Source organism: Xyrauchen texanus, chromosome 39 (genome assembly GCF_025860055.1).
Source record: "Xyrauchen texanus isolate HMW12.3.18 chromosome 39, RBS_HiC_50CHRs, whole genome shotgun sequence".
In the NCBI taxonomy this organism is placed as follows: Eukaryota; Metazoa; Chordata; class Actinopteri; order Cypriniformes; family Catostomidae; genus Xyrauchen; species Xyrauchen texanus.
Genome location: NC_068314.1, coordinates 5260001 through 5277056, shown reverse-complemented (window position 1 = coordinate 5277056; position 17056 = coordinate 5260001). Strand labels below are relative to the sequence as shown.

Genomic DNA, 17056 nt, shown 5'->3' with positions numbered 1-17056 from the left:
GATAAGACACATTTTCGCTGCTTGCTGTTAAATACAAATAATAAATCAATTAATCAAACAATCTTTAATTTAAAATGGCAAGTGTGAATAATATCATTTTACTTAAGTTTGTTAAAACTGATCATTCCCAAAAGATTAATAACCATCAGGAATCCTAAACACTAAGTTGTTGCCCAAAAACTGTACAATATAAAATTGTACAAAATTTTCTGGATATTTTGACCAAAAAAACAAACAAAACAAAAAAACAGTAATAGTAGTTATGATATAAAGTATTGCTATGTGTATTAATTTAAAGTGCTGTATTTAAATTTGACAAACAAAAACCAACATGTTCATTTTGCATTATACACTGTTAAACAAATTGTGAAGAGTTGTAATCACTTTACATGTGGCATTGAGCACATACATCACTATAGGCTTTTTTTAGTTATTTATTTGGTTACTTTTACAAAGTCCATTTTCTCTCCACATCTTGACTCTGCATGTATTAGCCAAAGCAAACCTTATCGAGTACCACAATTTAACAATTAAAAAGGTATATTTTATAATAACTAGACATTTAGTAATTTTATATAAACTGGTTAACACTTAAGCACTGTAAAGTTTATTTACAGCATGTTCATGCTAGGAAATAAAATTACATAAAAGTACTGAGTACACAAGTAAACACCAATATGGTATAAAATATATAAAATGTGACAGTAAACAACTAGTGATAAAATGTTTAAGGCTTAAAATATGGAAAATTAACACGTTAGTCTTTAATATTTCAACATGATAATAAGTATAAACATGAATAATAAGCCAATGAGGTATTCTAGACATCAATACAGCTATACAAACCTCATGGGCAACTCTACATTGTAATCCGGCTTTTTTGTCCAATCTTGTTTGTAAAATTTAAAACGGCTTATGTGATTTCCACAACACCTGTCCAGAAAATGTCCTGGTCCTATTTTCCTCCAAAACCAAAAGAAACACATAAGAAATCATACTTTGTATTCAGAAAATGAAGCCTATTTTAGGGTCATAAAGGTTTTTTGCATTGTGACGTTATTTTTCATGATGGTAACAATGAAGAAAAATACTTTCCATTGTAAAGTATTTATCATAGTAATACTACCTTGGTACTGCCTTTCATTTCCAATCATTTTAATTTTAGAAATCATTGTACAACAGCATCTTTTTAACTGTAATTCAGTATAAAAATGTTCCGGTAATGAGAATCATCATTGAAAAAAATGGGAATAGTAAAAGTAAAACATCCAAATGTGTTACGGTAATGAGAATTGGGGGGTAAAATGTGCATAAGTGTCCAGAAAAAAAAATCTTAAATACCCTAGATATAGGCTTAATTGTCTTTATGCAAAATACATAATTATTATTATTCTAAATTATATATATATATATATATTCACCCCAAAATGAAATACATTTTTGCATAAATCAAGATAAAGAAGCTTATTTTTAGGACCACTCATTTTGACATTATATTCATGACAATTTATTCATTAAAATAAACGAATTAATTAAGTATAAATCAAATTATTAGATTAATAAAAAAAATTGTAACAATAAAATTAAATCAGTACAACTACTACTACATGATGTATACTACCATACGTAGTAATTGAAATACAATGCAAAACTCTTAAAGGTCCTTAAAAAAAAAAAATACTACATTTTCTTTATGGAAAATATAATAAAAAAAATGTTTCTCTTGATTATGGGGTGAAACATGACCTGTAACATATTTAGTATTGTGAGCTTTGACCATTTGCATAACCATTGAATGTTTTACTCTAAGGGACAAAATGTGGGAAGCCGAATCTTATGCCATTTACTTGTTCTGTTTTTGGCACCCGAGCACAACATGTGTAAAGCACTAAGAAATTAGTCTTGCAAAATCTTGTTAAATGTGCTGATTTGTCTATAAAGTCCCCTGCATTTTTTATTTTTTTTTTACAGTCCTCTTAAAAAGTTAAATTTAATGCTCAAGTTATTTTTGCGATTGACATTATCAAAGCGAAAGACCATTGGTCTCCAAACCAACTTTGAGTTGCCCAAAAGAAGGGTATTTTTCCCAGACAGCATAGGAAAAAATGAGAGGAGGTACAGGACTTGGTCCAAGCTCAGAACATACAACGTATGTGTTATGATTTTTGAATGCATAATACCTAAATTCCCAAAAGTTTAGCTGCCAAGAGCAATGCATTTATTGTCATAACAGACCAGAAACGTTTAAAGCCAAAACTGTGAGGCCTAAAAGTGCTGCTTAACCATCTTTGGATTCCCGATCATACCCCCTTAACTCAACACTGAGTTCAAGAGGAACATGTGCTATAGAACTTTCCTAAAAATCAACACTGCTGCTTTTTTGAGCCTCTATCCACACAGTCGAATACCTTATGGAATGTACTCAAAAGTAAAACTAACAAATAAACACTAAAAATGTCAACCACCAAGAATAGGCGATTTTGCTTTCTTATGCCAACATTGGGAAGGACTGACCGCAGGATCAGAGTGCTCAGATGAGGGAAATACGGATGGGGACGTTGGGCGATTCGATCCTTTGCGGAGAGTGTTGACTGACCAGATGTTCTACCACGGTGTGTTTAGACATGTGTTTCATAAGGTAGGTCTCCTGTAAAGGGATATGCACAGAAAAATATTTTAGAAACATTTAAATAATTCAAAGTGGAACTCATTTTATTACACATTACTTTAAAAGTGTATTAGGATTAGGACAGTCTTATGTAGCCAGACTTTTGACCACAGCATAAAGTCTGGTCATCGTTGCAGTTTATTCTGGCCAAGAACTGCCTACCTACTACCTAGGTAAACAGAAATGAAAATAAAAGCCAAAATATGAAATGCCATGGATCAATATTTAAGCAGAAATCCATTATTTTGTATAAGGGGTCCAAAAGACCATTTTCGTCTATAATTTTGGAGCAAAACTACAGGTCAAAGAAAAGACCTTAAAAAGGCTCCATGTGTAAATGGTTACATATCACACCAAATGTGGTCACATGGTATGACGTTAGCTTTTCTCGTTCAACAAAACAATGGAAAGAAGTAGAAATGATGTTGAAACTAGAACATGGCTTTCATCATCATTTATGTTTTATCTTTCACTAGTAAAACATGTGGCCGGGGACCACGCAAGCTTGATTTCATGCGTTGTTGCATTCTAAAACGTGTCAGACCACAATTATTAACACAAGTACGCGTTGCATTCTTAATGTTGCTGCAGGGGAAATCGTTTTGGCCGAGGGTGTCACACATGCAGACTGAAATCTCACTCTCTTCAATCGGGAGGTATGACACCATTGCCGATTAAGAAAGGTGGAGGGGTAACAATCATACCGAATCAATGCAACTCTCTCTCCGATTTCCTGTCACATAGAACATGCCAACAACAGGAGTACCGCGTGATCATAACTTATTGTAAAAGAGTGACGCGTGCCATAGAATGAGTATTTACATATGCAGTTTTCATTGAGTGAAGAAATTATGTTAAATTAAAACAGAGTATTGTGCCTCAACTTTCTGATTTCATGAATCATTTAGTGTAGGAGAAAAAACGCTTGGTGACAGAATCACTTTGGATTACAATCAGCATTTGTGATGATATGCAGCTGGGTGCGATCACAGATGAAAAAAATTCAGATTAGCTTGATGCCTTTTGTCAGTTCTTAAAAAGAAGAAGCTCATTGGTCACTTCAACATAACACAAGATCCTGCCATGGCGACAACAACTTTTTCAAGCAAGCCTGATTTTTTCAGTTTTTGAAGACAAAACTCAGCAGAGTCCTGACCGTCAAGGGATTATTGACCTCCCAATGGCAGACACTAATGCACACTCCATCTCTCACCCACTGGCAAGTAAGTTTAAGTCAATATACACTGATCAGCTACAGCATTAAAACCAGTGATAGGTGAAGTGAATAACATTCATCATCTCATTACGATGGCACCTGTAAAGGGGTGGGATATATTAGGCAGCAAGTGAACAGTCAGTTTTTGAATTTCATGTTTTGGAAGCAGAACAATGGGCCAGCGTAAGGATCTGTGCTACTCTGACAAGGGCAAATTGTGATGGCTAGATGACTAGGTCAGAGCATCTCCAATACGGCAGGTCTTGTGGGGTGTTCTCGGTATGCAGTGGTTAGTACCTACCAAAAGTGGTGGCCTGGTCTGATGAATCACTTTTCTTTTAGATCATGTGGACAGCCGGGTGCGTGTGCGTTGTTTACCTGGGGAAGAGATGGCAGCAGGATGCACTATGGGAAGAAGGCAGGCCGGCAGAGGCAGTGTGATGCACTGGGCAATGTTCTGCTCGGAAACCTTGGATCCTGGCATTCATGTGGATGTTACTTTGACACGTATAAACTACCTAAACATTGTTGCAGACCACGTACACCCCTTCATGGCAACGGTATACCCTGATGGCAGTGGCCTCTTTCAACAGGATTATGTGCCCTGCCACACTGCAAAAATTGTTAAGGAATGGTTTGAGGAACATGACAAAGAGTTCAATGTTTTGACTTGGCCTCCAAATTCCCCAGATCTAAATCCGACTGAGAATCTATGGGATGTGCTGGACCAAGTCCGATCCATGAAGGCCCCACCTCTCAACTTACAGGACTTAAAGGATCTGCTGCTAACGACTTGGTGCCAGATACAACAGGACACCTTGTGGAGTCCATGCCTCGACAGGTCAGAGCTGTTTTTGCAGCACGAGGGGGACCTGCACGATATTAGGCAGGTACTTTTATCTGCGTTCGCGTACTTGCATGGAGTATGTTTCTGGCCCAACTCTAACCCTACTTCATGACAATGTCCCTGTTATAGGGTCCCATGTGTGATGAAAAACCTACTAACATGTGAAATCAACACTCGTCATTAAATCTTAACATACTTCACCAATATCAAAGTATGTTACGAACCCCATTTCCCATTCCTGGGGTCATGAATTTAGGCTTTAATTTAAATATCATTCAATATGAGTGAAACATCTGATTGTACTTACTGAGGTGTAGGCTCTACCACACATGCTACAGCAAAAAGCCTTGGCATTTTTGATTGCATGAGCAGACAAGTGGATTTGGAGGGAGGCAGAATCAGAGTAAGCACGGTAACAGTTGGAGCACTTGTAAGGCTTGTCTTTATTGTGTGATCTCTGATGAGACTGTCGAAAATGAAAAACAGAGGTCTCATTATACACTACATCAACACACATTCACATACAGAATCACAATGGGGACTGATTAACTAGTTTATAATGAACCATACATTTTGTCACCAATTAGCAGTTGTTACATCCGGACAACGAGACATCATTGTATAGGTTGCCCCATCTCACCGTTTCTAGACCTACGTTGGCAGCGCGACAAAACAATGGAGCTGTGCGCACAGCACGTGCTCCCGGGTGTAGATAGCACTGATTTTTCAAATTTTTACGAAAAATTTTCTCTAGCACCAAACACGCTTCATTAATGCCCTTCCACGCTCCACACGCGTTGCCTCTCTCCTCTGGCCCACGACATGAAGCACGGCATAGCAAAGCTACAGATGCAGTTATTTTAACATCAGTAGATCCGTAGCAGAGAAATACAGTGAGCAGCAATTTATTGACATGGATACTGGCATCTTTTGTGATCTAAGCAATGGTTGTGACAGGACAATTTATCGTGGTCCAAGAGCCACGAATTTTTTTTTGTCTAAAATTAGATTTATTAATCAACACACTTGGAGCCTATTGATAATAAACAGAAATGTTTGTTTACATTTGAGAAAATTAATCAGAGATAAATGGCAAGAAAGATAACCAAAACTTTGAAATTACGATTTCTCTGTCAATTATAAGCAGTCCATTTATAATTAAATATAGCAAACAGTATTTTTAAACTGCACTATTTAGAAGTACATTGTTTGTTTGTTTTTGGTATGTTTTCATTTTAATGAAAATATAAAAATGGTTCATTAAGATTTAAATCACCTACATTTTCTCTCAGGAGTTACCCCTGAACCCCCATACTGTATAAACGGCAGAAGATCCCCCATATTTCACTACATTGGTTGTCTTTGGGCCACAATGCCCTCATTCTTGCCCAGTTTTTTTATTATTTTTTTTATCCCCCTTTTCTACCCAATTTGGAATGCCCAATTCCCACAACTTAGTAGGTCCTCGTGGTGGCGAGGTTGTTCACCTCAATCAGGGTGGTCAATCCGCACATCTTATCATGTGGCTCGCTGTGCATGACACCGCGGAGTCTCACAGCATGTGGAGGCTCATGCTACTCTCCGCGATCCACGCATAACTTACCACGTGCCCCATTGAGAGCAAGAACCACTAATCGTGACCACAAAGAGGTTACCCCATGTGACTCTACCCTACCTAGCAACCGGGCCAATTTGGTTGCTTAGGAAACCTGGCTGGAGTCACTCAGCACATCCTGGATTCGCACTTGCGACTCCAGGGGTGGTAGTCAGATTCAGTACTCGCTGAGCTACCCAGGAACTCTCTTGAGACTTTTTGACTGTTGATTTATGATTTTGTCTCATTTTACAAAGTACTATTGCATCAAACTTTGAAATGTATAATACTATTATAATAAAATTGCATTTCTTAGACATTGTCATTACTCAGAATGACTACGAAATGATACTTTGGTGGGATGGAAATGTCGAGACTGGACCTCTTGGAAATGTAATTGAATACCCCTGTGATCTATATACCCGGTAGACTAAAAATGTAACTAATTATTGTAGAAAATGCTATAAATATAATTTTTTATAAATGTATGAAATTTACTTACTACACAAAGACTACATTTATACCAGTTTTAAACTGGTTCAAATGGATCTAATTTTTATCATCTCAGACAATCTTATTTGTCAACGACAATGTATGCAAAACTATTTTTTTGGTCTTACTTGCAAATTTGAGAGTTGCGTGAATGCCTTTTCACAGCCTGGTTGAAGACATTTATATGGCCGATCACCTGTATGGATTCTGTAAAGTAGGAAAAAAGAATTGTTCATTTGCTATCCTGCATTACCTTTGCAATTAACTGCAGAGGAGAGCCTACAACGAGAGCTGGAACCACAAAAACTCAAATTCAAGAATTACCTGGTGTGCTGCTGTAAGTGGGAAAGCTGGCGGAAGGAATTCTCGCAGTAGGAGCAGTGATACGGCTTCACCCCCAGGTGAATGCGCAGGTGCTGGGACAGGTAGGACGCGTTGGCGAAGGACTTGGTACAGTGAGGACATTTATGTGGCTTTGCTTCTGTGTGGGACTTGGAGTGGATCTGCATGTCCGACTTGGAGAAGAACGTCAATGGACACACTTTACACCTGTAACACAAAATGCAATTTAATTACTGTATATAACATAAAAATAACTGCATTGAAAAGCCATTTAATTTATTTATTTTATCTCACAAAGCTGTCGTATGGCTTCAGGAAACTTGGACTGTAGTGCATGACACAAACTATATTGTTTAAATTACTTTTATGGCCCCAGTCACCATTCATTCAATATATTAAATGTCTCTTTTTGCATTCCATGGAATAAAAATAATATAGATTTGGAACTACATGAGGGTAAGTAAAAGATGAAAGAATTTTTACGTTAAATGTTCCAAGTTATGAATTTAATTAATTTATATATTAATTTAAATGTTAAGGCAAAGTCACACAACTTTTATGATGTGCATTCAGTAAATGTGATTCCATAATAGTTTTTGTGCATGGCTCATTAAATAAAACATGTATCCACCTCAAGTGAGCGTATACGTTTTTTTTTTTTATGCATATCTTGGAGATTTTATTTGCCTCTTGGTGTTTCCATCCAGCCTCTTTCATGCAATACCATAAAATTCCCCCAAAATACATGGATGGAAATCCAGCTCATCATGGAATGCACCTGTTATCTCCTGAACATCTAACTACCTGTAGGTTTTGCCCTCTTTGGCAGTGATGCTAACAGATGATTGGTCAGCTCCAGAGGCCAGGATTGGGTATGGAACTACTAAGAGAGGACCAGAGGGGTTTTCGGCTTTGATCTTTTTGCGACCCCGTCCTATGCTTTTCGGAGGTGGACCTAGAAGTCCAGCCAATCCTCCGCTGTTTTTGAAAGCCTCCATCCCGGGCATGCAGGACAGTCCTGAGATGAGGTTTGGGGATGGAGCGCCGCCATGGCGGGTTTGACTGCTGGTGGTTGGAGTGGTTGGGGTTGTTGGTGTTGCGGACTCTGATGTGTTGTGGTTGGCAGTTCGTGATGAACTCAGTGACAGTCCTGAAAATGAATGTTGATAAACAAACAATAAATAGTCACAAGAATGGCAAGCTTGGCGATCAAACTGGAATGCTATTAAACTGTTGGATACTATTATATTAACATTGTTGAAATAACTGTATGCATCGTTAACAAAATTACTGACTAAAATGTTTGTCGACTAAGGTTTTTTTTTTATATATATATATATATATTGATAAATCTAGGCCAATGTATATTTCAGTTGTCCTTGAGTATTTTGCAATTAAAATATATTGATTAGATCCTTATAATCGACAACTTCAAATCAATAGTCTTGTATTTTTCCATAGTTTCTAATTCAGTTACATTATTCGCAATGCTTCATGGGATTGTAGTTCATTCCCTCATTAAAGACATTAAACACACACTAATGTACTTTTCATCCAATTTTCAGTTTGTGATGTTATGATTCTCCTCGGGGCTGGTTGGTTTGATTCATTGCTTAGAAACCTTTTATGAAGGACTTTATGAAAACCCTAAAGAAAAATGAATGGGAAAAACACTTCCGGAACCAAGATGGCTGAAAAGTGAGCCGGTAGTGTTGCGCTCCACTCACCAGTGTTCACAGTGCACGTTAATTTCAAGAAAAAACAAACAGTCCATCTGTATCTTACCTGACAGATGATTTGCTCTGGAAGGCTGGTCTATGATTTGGCGCAAATGCCAGTCTTCCCATAATCCCCTTGCTTTAATGGCTGCCTTATCGTCCAGGTTTAAGTTTACGTCACCAAGAATACGACCTGCCCAGATTGTTTGTACAATTAGCATTGTGTAAGCAGCATATCATGCATCTCAGTTGGACACTGATGAAATCTGTACCCTATATTTCTATTGGGAAATATACCTGCTACCGTGCTTGAGGCGGGTCTTGCATGTAGGGCAATGTCCGGCTGTGAGGTGCTGTGAGCATGGAGTCCTGGCATCTGTTGAAGCTTGGGCGTTGATATATTGTGTTGCCCGCCTTCTGTGGGTGTGGGCGGCATCAGCAGGGGCTGCTGGGAAGGGACAGAAGTGGCCGGCAAGTGTGGAGGTCTGATTTTCTCCGCCATCAGCTGCTCTTTGATCTTATTGATCAATACGAGGTTATCCAACTGGGAAGAACAGGAAACCGTTCAAAGTGAACAATTATAAAATTGTATTTATTTCAACCACAATTGTTTTCATTTTAATCGCAAAATGTAGTGCCACTTTCGCAAACTCGTGGATTTGCACATATTTCTGATGCAATGCTAATTTTAGTATGCAAGCACCGTTATCTGTGACTTACGACAAATATTTAACAATAATGATGCTAAGGGCTGGTTTCTCAGACAAGATAATGTTCCATGTTCAATACAATTAGGGTCAATCCCACAGCATTTGTCGCATGATATTGATTGATTTCCACAAAAAATTCTATTGAATCGTCCTTTGTTTATTAAAGAAAAAATAAATAAAAAGGCATAACTTTTGGTTATGATAAGTCACTTACAATGGAAGTGAGTGGGGCCAGTGTATAAATGCTAAATTACACACTGTTTCAAATGTAAAGCCACAAAACCTAAACATATTACGTTTATAAGATTTTTGTGAGATAAAATCAGGCATTTATTCGTCAGAGCGGTTACCAGATTACAGGGTTTACCAGCGTCATGATAATGAAGTGTTATATTTTACATTGATACGATTCTTAAAGGAATAGTTCACCAAAAATGAAAATTCTCTCATCATTTACTCACCCCTCATGCCATCCCAGATGTTTATGCCTTTCTTTCTTCAGCAGAACACAAAGACTTTTAGAAGAATATCTCAGCTCTGCAGGCCCAGAGTGAATGTGAATGGTGATCAGACCTTTGTAGCTCCAAAAGTCCCCCTCTAAATCTCCACTTTCACTTTTACATAAGAAAGTCACATGTGGTGCCTGTTTAGTTTTGCTTTCACATCTGAAAGTGAAAGTTAAAGTGTAGATTTGGAGTAAAAAAGGACATAAATGTTTCCGTTTCACATCCACACCTATTTTTTTGCTTTGGAAGATGTGAATTAAACTGTAAAACACTGGAGTCTTATGGATTACTTATGTTTCTCTTGTGATTTTTGGAGCTTCAAAAGGTCTGATCACCAACCAGTTGCATTGTATGGACCAACAGAGATGAGATATTCTTCTACAAATCTTTGTGTTCTGCTGAAGAAAGTCATACACATCTGGGATAGCAAGAGGGTGAGTAAATGATGAGAGAATTTTCATTTATGGTTAAAATATCCCTTTAAGCAATTGTATACATTAAAATCATGTTCACACATATAATGTTTGTCTTGTGGATCTACTTTTGTATTTTAATGTTTGTGGAAGAGTATGTGAGTGGAGTGGTAAAAAATTACCAAAAAAAAAAAAAAAAACTTTATTAGGCCTATGTATTATTGCCTAATTATTGCCTCAGCGGTTAAGGCTCTGGATTACTGACCAGAAGGTCAGGGGTTCAAGCCCCAACACCACCAAGACACCACTTTGTGGTCCTTGAGCAAGCTTCTTGAACCTATCTGCTCCAGGGGCGCCGTATCATGGCTGACCCTGCACTCTGACCCCAGCTTAGCTGGGATATGTGAAAAATAAATAATTTCACCATGTATATGCAGAAATGTATGTATAATGTGTGACAATTGATCAATTTATTGTTTATTTTATTTAATTAACCTTTTAATAACCTATAATTCTGTGAACAAATAAAATAAAAATACATTCTCAGAATGTTCTACAATTTCTTTCTCTATTCGCATTTGCCGAATGTATAACGCATAAATAAGCCTACGCCACTGAAATAAATGTCAATTAAAGTCAAACTAAGGAATATTAACATGTTGATTAGGTCAGTTGGTGTTTTATATCGTTAAAACTTTTATTCTATTTAATGTGGGACAAAATAGACTACAGTTAAGATTGAGATGCATTAGATTATAATGTTGAAATGATTATTCAAAATATTTAATAGGGGATAAATGTATTAGTGACCTTTAGATTTTCTCTCCACATGTGACGTTTTTTGGACACGTCTTTTAGGATTTCACAAAGATTTGATCGTGGCAATCACCTCCCCACTCTTGTTCTCCTTCACCATCCCATCATTAAATTTCACTATATGCCAGTTGACGTAAGAATAAAGAGACGAGACACAAGCATGTAGTTAAGTCAAGCTTTACCGCAAGCTTAACTCAAGTAACCTTTGCGCTGGAGGTCGAACATTACCAAGTGCTGCTAGATTTTAAATTAGTATTTTTTTTATCACATTCTTTCTGGTTATAACAGAAATTCCATCTTTACAGCCAATAGTGTTTAACACTTCTTAACACATGAATTATTGCATTAAGGTCCACTAACAGGTGTTTTGCCTGTGATGGAGCATTAGTGGAGCGCTCTTGGAGCGAGAGAAAACAATGACGCTCCAATTTTTTAAAAACCCGCTCCTTGCTCCAGGCAAAATTATGCCGCTCCATTCCCGCCCGCTCTGCTCTGCTCGCATTCTCTGGTTTGTGGACTGGTTCCATTCGCTTCCACTGTAAGTTCCTCACTGCAACATCGATTTTTGCTTTTTAAATAAACAAGATATGAATTGAAATAATCAATAGCCAACACTATCACAAATGCTGTCGATTGAGCCCGATTTGTATAATAAACCCGAAACACTTCTTTAAGCATTTAAGCAAGTAAATTAGTGATGATGTTAGAATGCAAAGTCTTTTTAGTAAATGAAACAAATAATAAACAGTACAAATGATCTCTGTCTATTTAAATCCAGCCCATTCATTGTGTGTTGGTTGGTCCTTACCTGACCAGGAATAGAGGGTGGAGGAGGCCAGAAGTATGGATTATTAAATCGAGGTTCTGCCATACTGAAACACAAACAGTCACGCTTGATTAAACACAGTTTACTTGCAATTCACTCATTGTTGACAGACTCTTACAGCATTTGGTTAATCTTTGGATGACATTTGACAAAATGTATCCACTTGGCTTGTAAATTTCATTTGGAGTTTTTAATTTCAGACAACGGCAAAAAAGGTGAACAAGCCAGACAGATGGGATTTAGCATTTTGGGTGGAAAATGATGCAGCAGAATGCTATCAAAGACAAATTTGTAGGTCACAGTGCTTGGCTAGGGCAAAATCGGCCACAGTCGGATCTATGATTATAGCCTTTGAAATCACAGTGCATGGCCGTGGGAGCATTCACCCAAAAAAAAAAGGAACCATTTCTCATTGAAGGCATTCAGCTCATTAAATATGATTATTTATTTATTAGCAATGCAGATTTAAAGGAAAAGTTCACACACAATAATGAAAATTTCAAAAAAAGTTCAAATAATAAGGATGTGCATCATAAACGAACTATAAAAATGGCATTTCTCTGTGCAATCAGCGCAACATCTATGAGTCGCGTGAAGGGGGAGAGATACGTGTTTGCTGTAGCTAGATTAATAACATGAAGGGTTGCGACTAATTTAATCATAACATACTGTAGCCCGTGTGTCACGTGTGTATCTTATTGTGAAGTAAATTGGCGATATACAGCTCTATTAAGAGTTTGTTTTTGTGAGTTAAAGATAAAGCAAAGTGAAAATAAAGGAGCTTGTAGTCTTAGCCCATTACACTTTTGGCTTGTTTTCCAAAAATATTATCTAAAACTCCTTTAAAACAACGTACATTCACATTAGTAGCTATACTGCACAAGAACAATTTTTACTGGAGAATGTTGAATACAATATTTAATATTTAAATATGTAAAAATATCTAAAAACAGCCAACTTAAAAACAAGATACATTTACATGAGAGACAACATGTAAGATATTTAGACTTGCTTTTAGAGAATATGTGGAAAACAAGACACAAACTTTTGATTACAATAAGTATTTTTCCAGTGAATTTTTACTGAATTAAACATAAGTTTTTTTCCCCTTGGAATTCATTGAATGTCATTTAGAGATATTTTTAAAAGATGATTTTGTCCTCTTTATTGTTAGTAAGCACATGTAATACAATCTTTTAAGTCTAGGCACAAGCTGAATAGTCGGTTAAGAGCTAATGATTAATCATTGCAATAATCAACTGAATAGTCGAATAATCGTTCTAATAATCATTAGATTAGTCAATTATCAAAATAATCATTAGTTGCAGCCCTAGTAGCATAAAAGTAATCCAGTGGTTTAATCCATGTCTTCTGAAGTGATCCAACCTTTTTAGGATTAGACTGTTTTTACTATAAAAGCAGTCTCCTTGGCACTCATGATTTCAAGCTTGATTAAAATTCCTAGCCCCACCTAGCGCTCTGCACATGCCTCAAGCGCTGAGGTAACTGAGCTTGAGGTCATGATCGAGCCTAGAGACTGCAATGGCGATATGTACAGTATTTTGGTTTGTTCTACCCAAAACTGATTAGATCACTTCAGAAGACATGGATTAAACCACTGGAGTAATGTGGATTACTTTTATGCTGCTATTATGTGCTTTTTGGAGATGCACATTTTTGGTCAACATTCACTTGCATGGACCACAGATTTTAAATATTCTTCTAAAAATCTTTGTTTGTATTCTGTAGAAGAAAGGAAGTCATACACATCTTGGATGGCATGAGGATGAGTAGATGAGATCATTTTCATTTTTGGATGAACTATTCCTTTAAGGTCCAACTAAATTACTTTAATCGTATTGAAGTAGGTTAAAGTACACATGAAATGATATTTGCAAACCAATTTACTTCTGTAAAGCAACATATATCCAAGTGAAACTTTAACAAGAAAAAATGGACTGAACTTGATTTCATTAATCAGAAATTGATTGGATTGTGAAAAGTGGTCTATATATGAAAGGTGATCAGATGTGAGCAGCTGAAAAGTAAGAGGTCATATCAAAGGTGAAGCGTTTCATTACATTTTGATGAAAGATTAAATACAGATAAAAACCAAAATAATTTCTTTGGAATGAAGTGCACAACAAAATCACATATTTAAGAATGTATATAGGGTCAATTTTGATTTCATGTTGATTTTACATGATGTGTAATTCAGAATAAATCAAGCAGAGACCTGATTTCATGTACTAAAGTGACATTATATGCTTTAGTCTTATGCTTTAGTCATGTGATTCTTCAGCAGGTTTCTTTCGAAATTATGTTGGTCTTATCTCAAAAGCATGTTACTTTATGTTGCAACCGATTTGAAGATTTGAAATGACACAAGTGTGAATAAATGATGACCGTATTTCCTTTTTTGGGTGCACTATTCTTTTTAAAATAGGTTGATTCTAAGGAAAAAGTGAAATGCAGGAAGTGAAACAGACACCCTTTCAGCATCAGTAAGGAAATATTCTGCGGGGTCGCGCTCATTTATTTGGACGTATTGCTTTTTATTATTTTTGGCTCCAGTAAATTAATTTCACTGCAAGGCCCCTTAGTCAAACAGTCTCAAGACCCCATGAGCAGTGCCAAAACATTCACAGTGCAGTTTCACAGACGTAAATGTATGAAAGTGATACGTCTAAAATAATCACGCTGTGTGGAAAGATTTCTAAAGGTTCAGAGTGCTCAACAGGCAAGTGAACAATAAAAGGTATGAAGGGTGAACTTGATTGCTCCTATTTTTTTTGGTTTGTTTTTTTCATACAACTAATTCAAGCCATTCTTTCCCTCTGTGTCATGGTAAGGTGATGGTATTACAATGGTACAGAATGACTACTTTATTCATTAACCATTTACTGTCATAAAAATATGTAATTGCCATTGTACCAAATCATAAATCATGGTAATACCAGGGTAATAGTTTAGCCTGCAGGCTGTATGAATACTAGCTTTAAAACATGACAATTCAGATTTTTTTATATACATTTTCAGATGTAAAGTAACTCAAATCAACAGAAGTATTTAAAATTATTATGCAATCATTTCATCTCAATAAATAATAGCATTCCACGTTGTATGTCCAACTAATAAAACTACACATTTGATATTGTTAACAAATAGTGTTAACATATATTTTTATACATTTGATATTGTTAACAAACAGTGTTAACATATATTTATACTCTATACATTTTACATGGAATAATCTAGCTGCACTAGTTACAAACTAGTTATATAAACAACATGTAATACATCAGATATACGTAATGTTATTTTTATGCGAGCATTTTTTTTATGATAGTTGTCATCAATGCATTTATAGTTTATCTCTATCTAACAGGCTGACAAAACAATTATTTTCGCAGATTAAATGATCGAACATGTTAAAACGTATCAAATCATGTTTTCGCGACTGCTGACATGTTCCAGAGTCTTTCAGATAAACTGAGATCAAACTTACTTTAACTTTTCTTTTATTCTATTGGCATCCTTGAAATCATTCCCAATGAAAAAGACGTCGTCTTTGATCAAAATCAAATGAAAACGCTTTGCAAAAGAACGCGAACATTCGCATTTCGTGGCTTATGAATGTCCAGTTCCTTGGCGTCTGCCTCTCCCACATTCTCAGACAGTTTTATTAAACATTTCAGACAAAAGGAAAACAAAAATGGCAGCCTGTCTTATTTTTATAAGGACAGGGCGCCATATTCTGCAGATCCCAACATTTTAGAGACAAAAAAAATGAAGCGTTTTATTTCCGATCAAGGGCGCGACGTGTAAAATGCTGCATTATTTGCATTAAGTGAGAGAATGATTGTTTACTTAGATCTGCAGGTTTGAATAGCCCGGCTAGAGGAAAAAAAAAAAAAAAAAACGACAGAGAGAAAAAAAAACGAGACTTCCTACAACAATCATGGCGTGCTACATTGCGATGGAACAAATCACGCATATGGCAAAAGACTCGCGTCCCTCTCACACGAAAACGTAACATTTGTTTTATGACGCAATGATGCAAACGCGGGCAGATGCAACATTGTCGCGACACGAGTGCGCTTTTGATTTTTTTTCTCCTTTATTTGAACTTTTTGCCCACTCGAATGACTGCCAACTGCTGCCACGAAATTCAAAGGATGCAAATGTCAAAACATGCTGTGCGATAGTAAATATGAAAATAGAGTAATAAACATACCTTGCACACCTCGACTGTGGATTTATTCGATTTATTGAAAGGTTAAGATGTTCTTTCGGCTTTGCCTTCAAAGAGTTCAGACCTTCCGGGTCGCCTACCGTTCACTTCTGGGTGCTGCAGGCAGAATGTTAAAATAGCGACACCATATACGATCTGCCTCTGAAACGTGAAGCAATAGCTTGTGCAATGACATTAGAAGCCAGAAAAAAAAAAAAAAAAAAATATATATATATATATTTTTTTTTTACATTTTATGTTTGTGTTGTGTGCCCTAAAAAGGCAGATAAGTGATTTCTCCAATGTGGCTGCAAATATGGATTCACTCATAGATGGTAATAAAGAACATTTCATATACACATATCAGCCACAACTTTAAAGCCACCTGCCTAAGGGTGTAGGCCCCCCTTGTGCTGCCAAAGCAGCACCAACCCGCATCTCAGAATAGCATTTTGAGATTATATTCTTCTCACCACAATTGTACAGAGTGGTTATCTGAGTTACTGTAGACTTTGTCAGTTCAAACCAGTCTGCCCATTCTCTGTTGACCTCTCTCATAAACAAAGTGTTTCAATCCACAGAACTGTTGCTCACTGGATGTTTTTGTTTTTGGCACCATTCTGATTAAATTCTAGACACTGTTGTGTGTGAAAATCCCAGGAGATCAGCAGTTA

At 36.5% G+C, this 17056-nt stretch overlaps 1 protein-coding gene across 3 annotated transcripts; it reads right to left on the bottom strand.

Annotated features, from left to right (window-relative positions):
* Positions 1 to 421: 421 nt before the first annotated feature.
* Positions 422 to 16500, bottom strand: LOC127632635 (zinc finger protein 362-like). Of its 3 annotated transcripts, none has more exons than XM_052111336.1 (9): positions 16386 to 16500; positions 12131 to 12194; positions 9175 to 9421; positions 8945 to 9070; positions 7964 to 8309; positions 7142 to 7366; positions 6946 to 7024; positions 5039 to 5197; positions 422 to 2647 (listed from the first exon to the last, which is right to left on the bottom strand). In XM_052111336.1, the coding sequence occupies exons 2-9, from the start codon at positions 12191 to 12193 to the stop codon at positions 2531 to 2533; spliced, it is 1362 nt and encodes a 453-aa protein (XP_051967296.1). In that variant the 5' UTR covers position 12194; positions 16386 to 16500; the 3' UTR covers positions 422 to 2530. The 3 variants fall into 3 exon arrangements, with proteins under 3 accessions (XP_051967296.1, XP_051967298.1, XP_051967299.1); XM_052111338.1 differs by having other exon boundaries at positions 16395 to 16495; XM_052111339.1 differs by lacking the exon at positions 16386 to 16500 and adding an exon at positions 15657 to 15985.
* Positions 16501 to 17056: the final 556 nt, after the last annotated feature.

Coding starts and splice junctions, on each gene's coding strand:
- LOC127632635 (XM_052111336.1), bottom strand. CDS start 12,193: ATGGCAGAACCTCGATTTAATAATCCATACTTCTGGCCTCCTCCACCC. Junction 8,310..8,944: donor CAGAGCAAATCATCTGTCAG/GTAAGATACAGA, acceptor ATTCATTTTCAG/GACTGTCACTGAGTTCATCA. Junction 7,367..7,963: donor AAAGAGGGCAAAACCTACAG/GTAGTTAGATGT, acceptor TTTGTGTTACAG/GTGTAAAGTGTGTCCATTGA.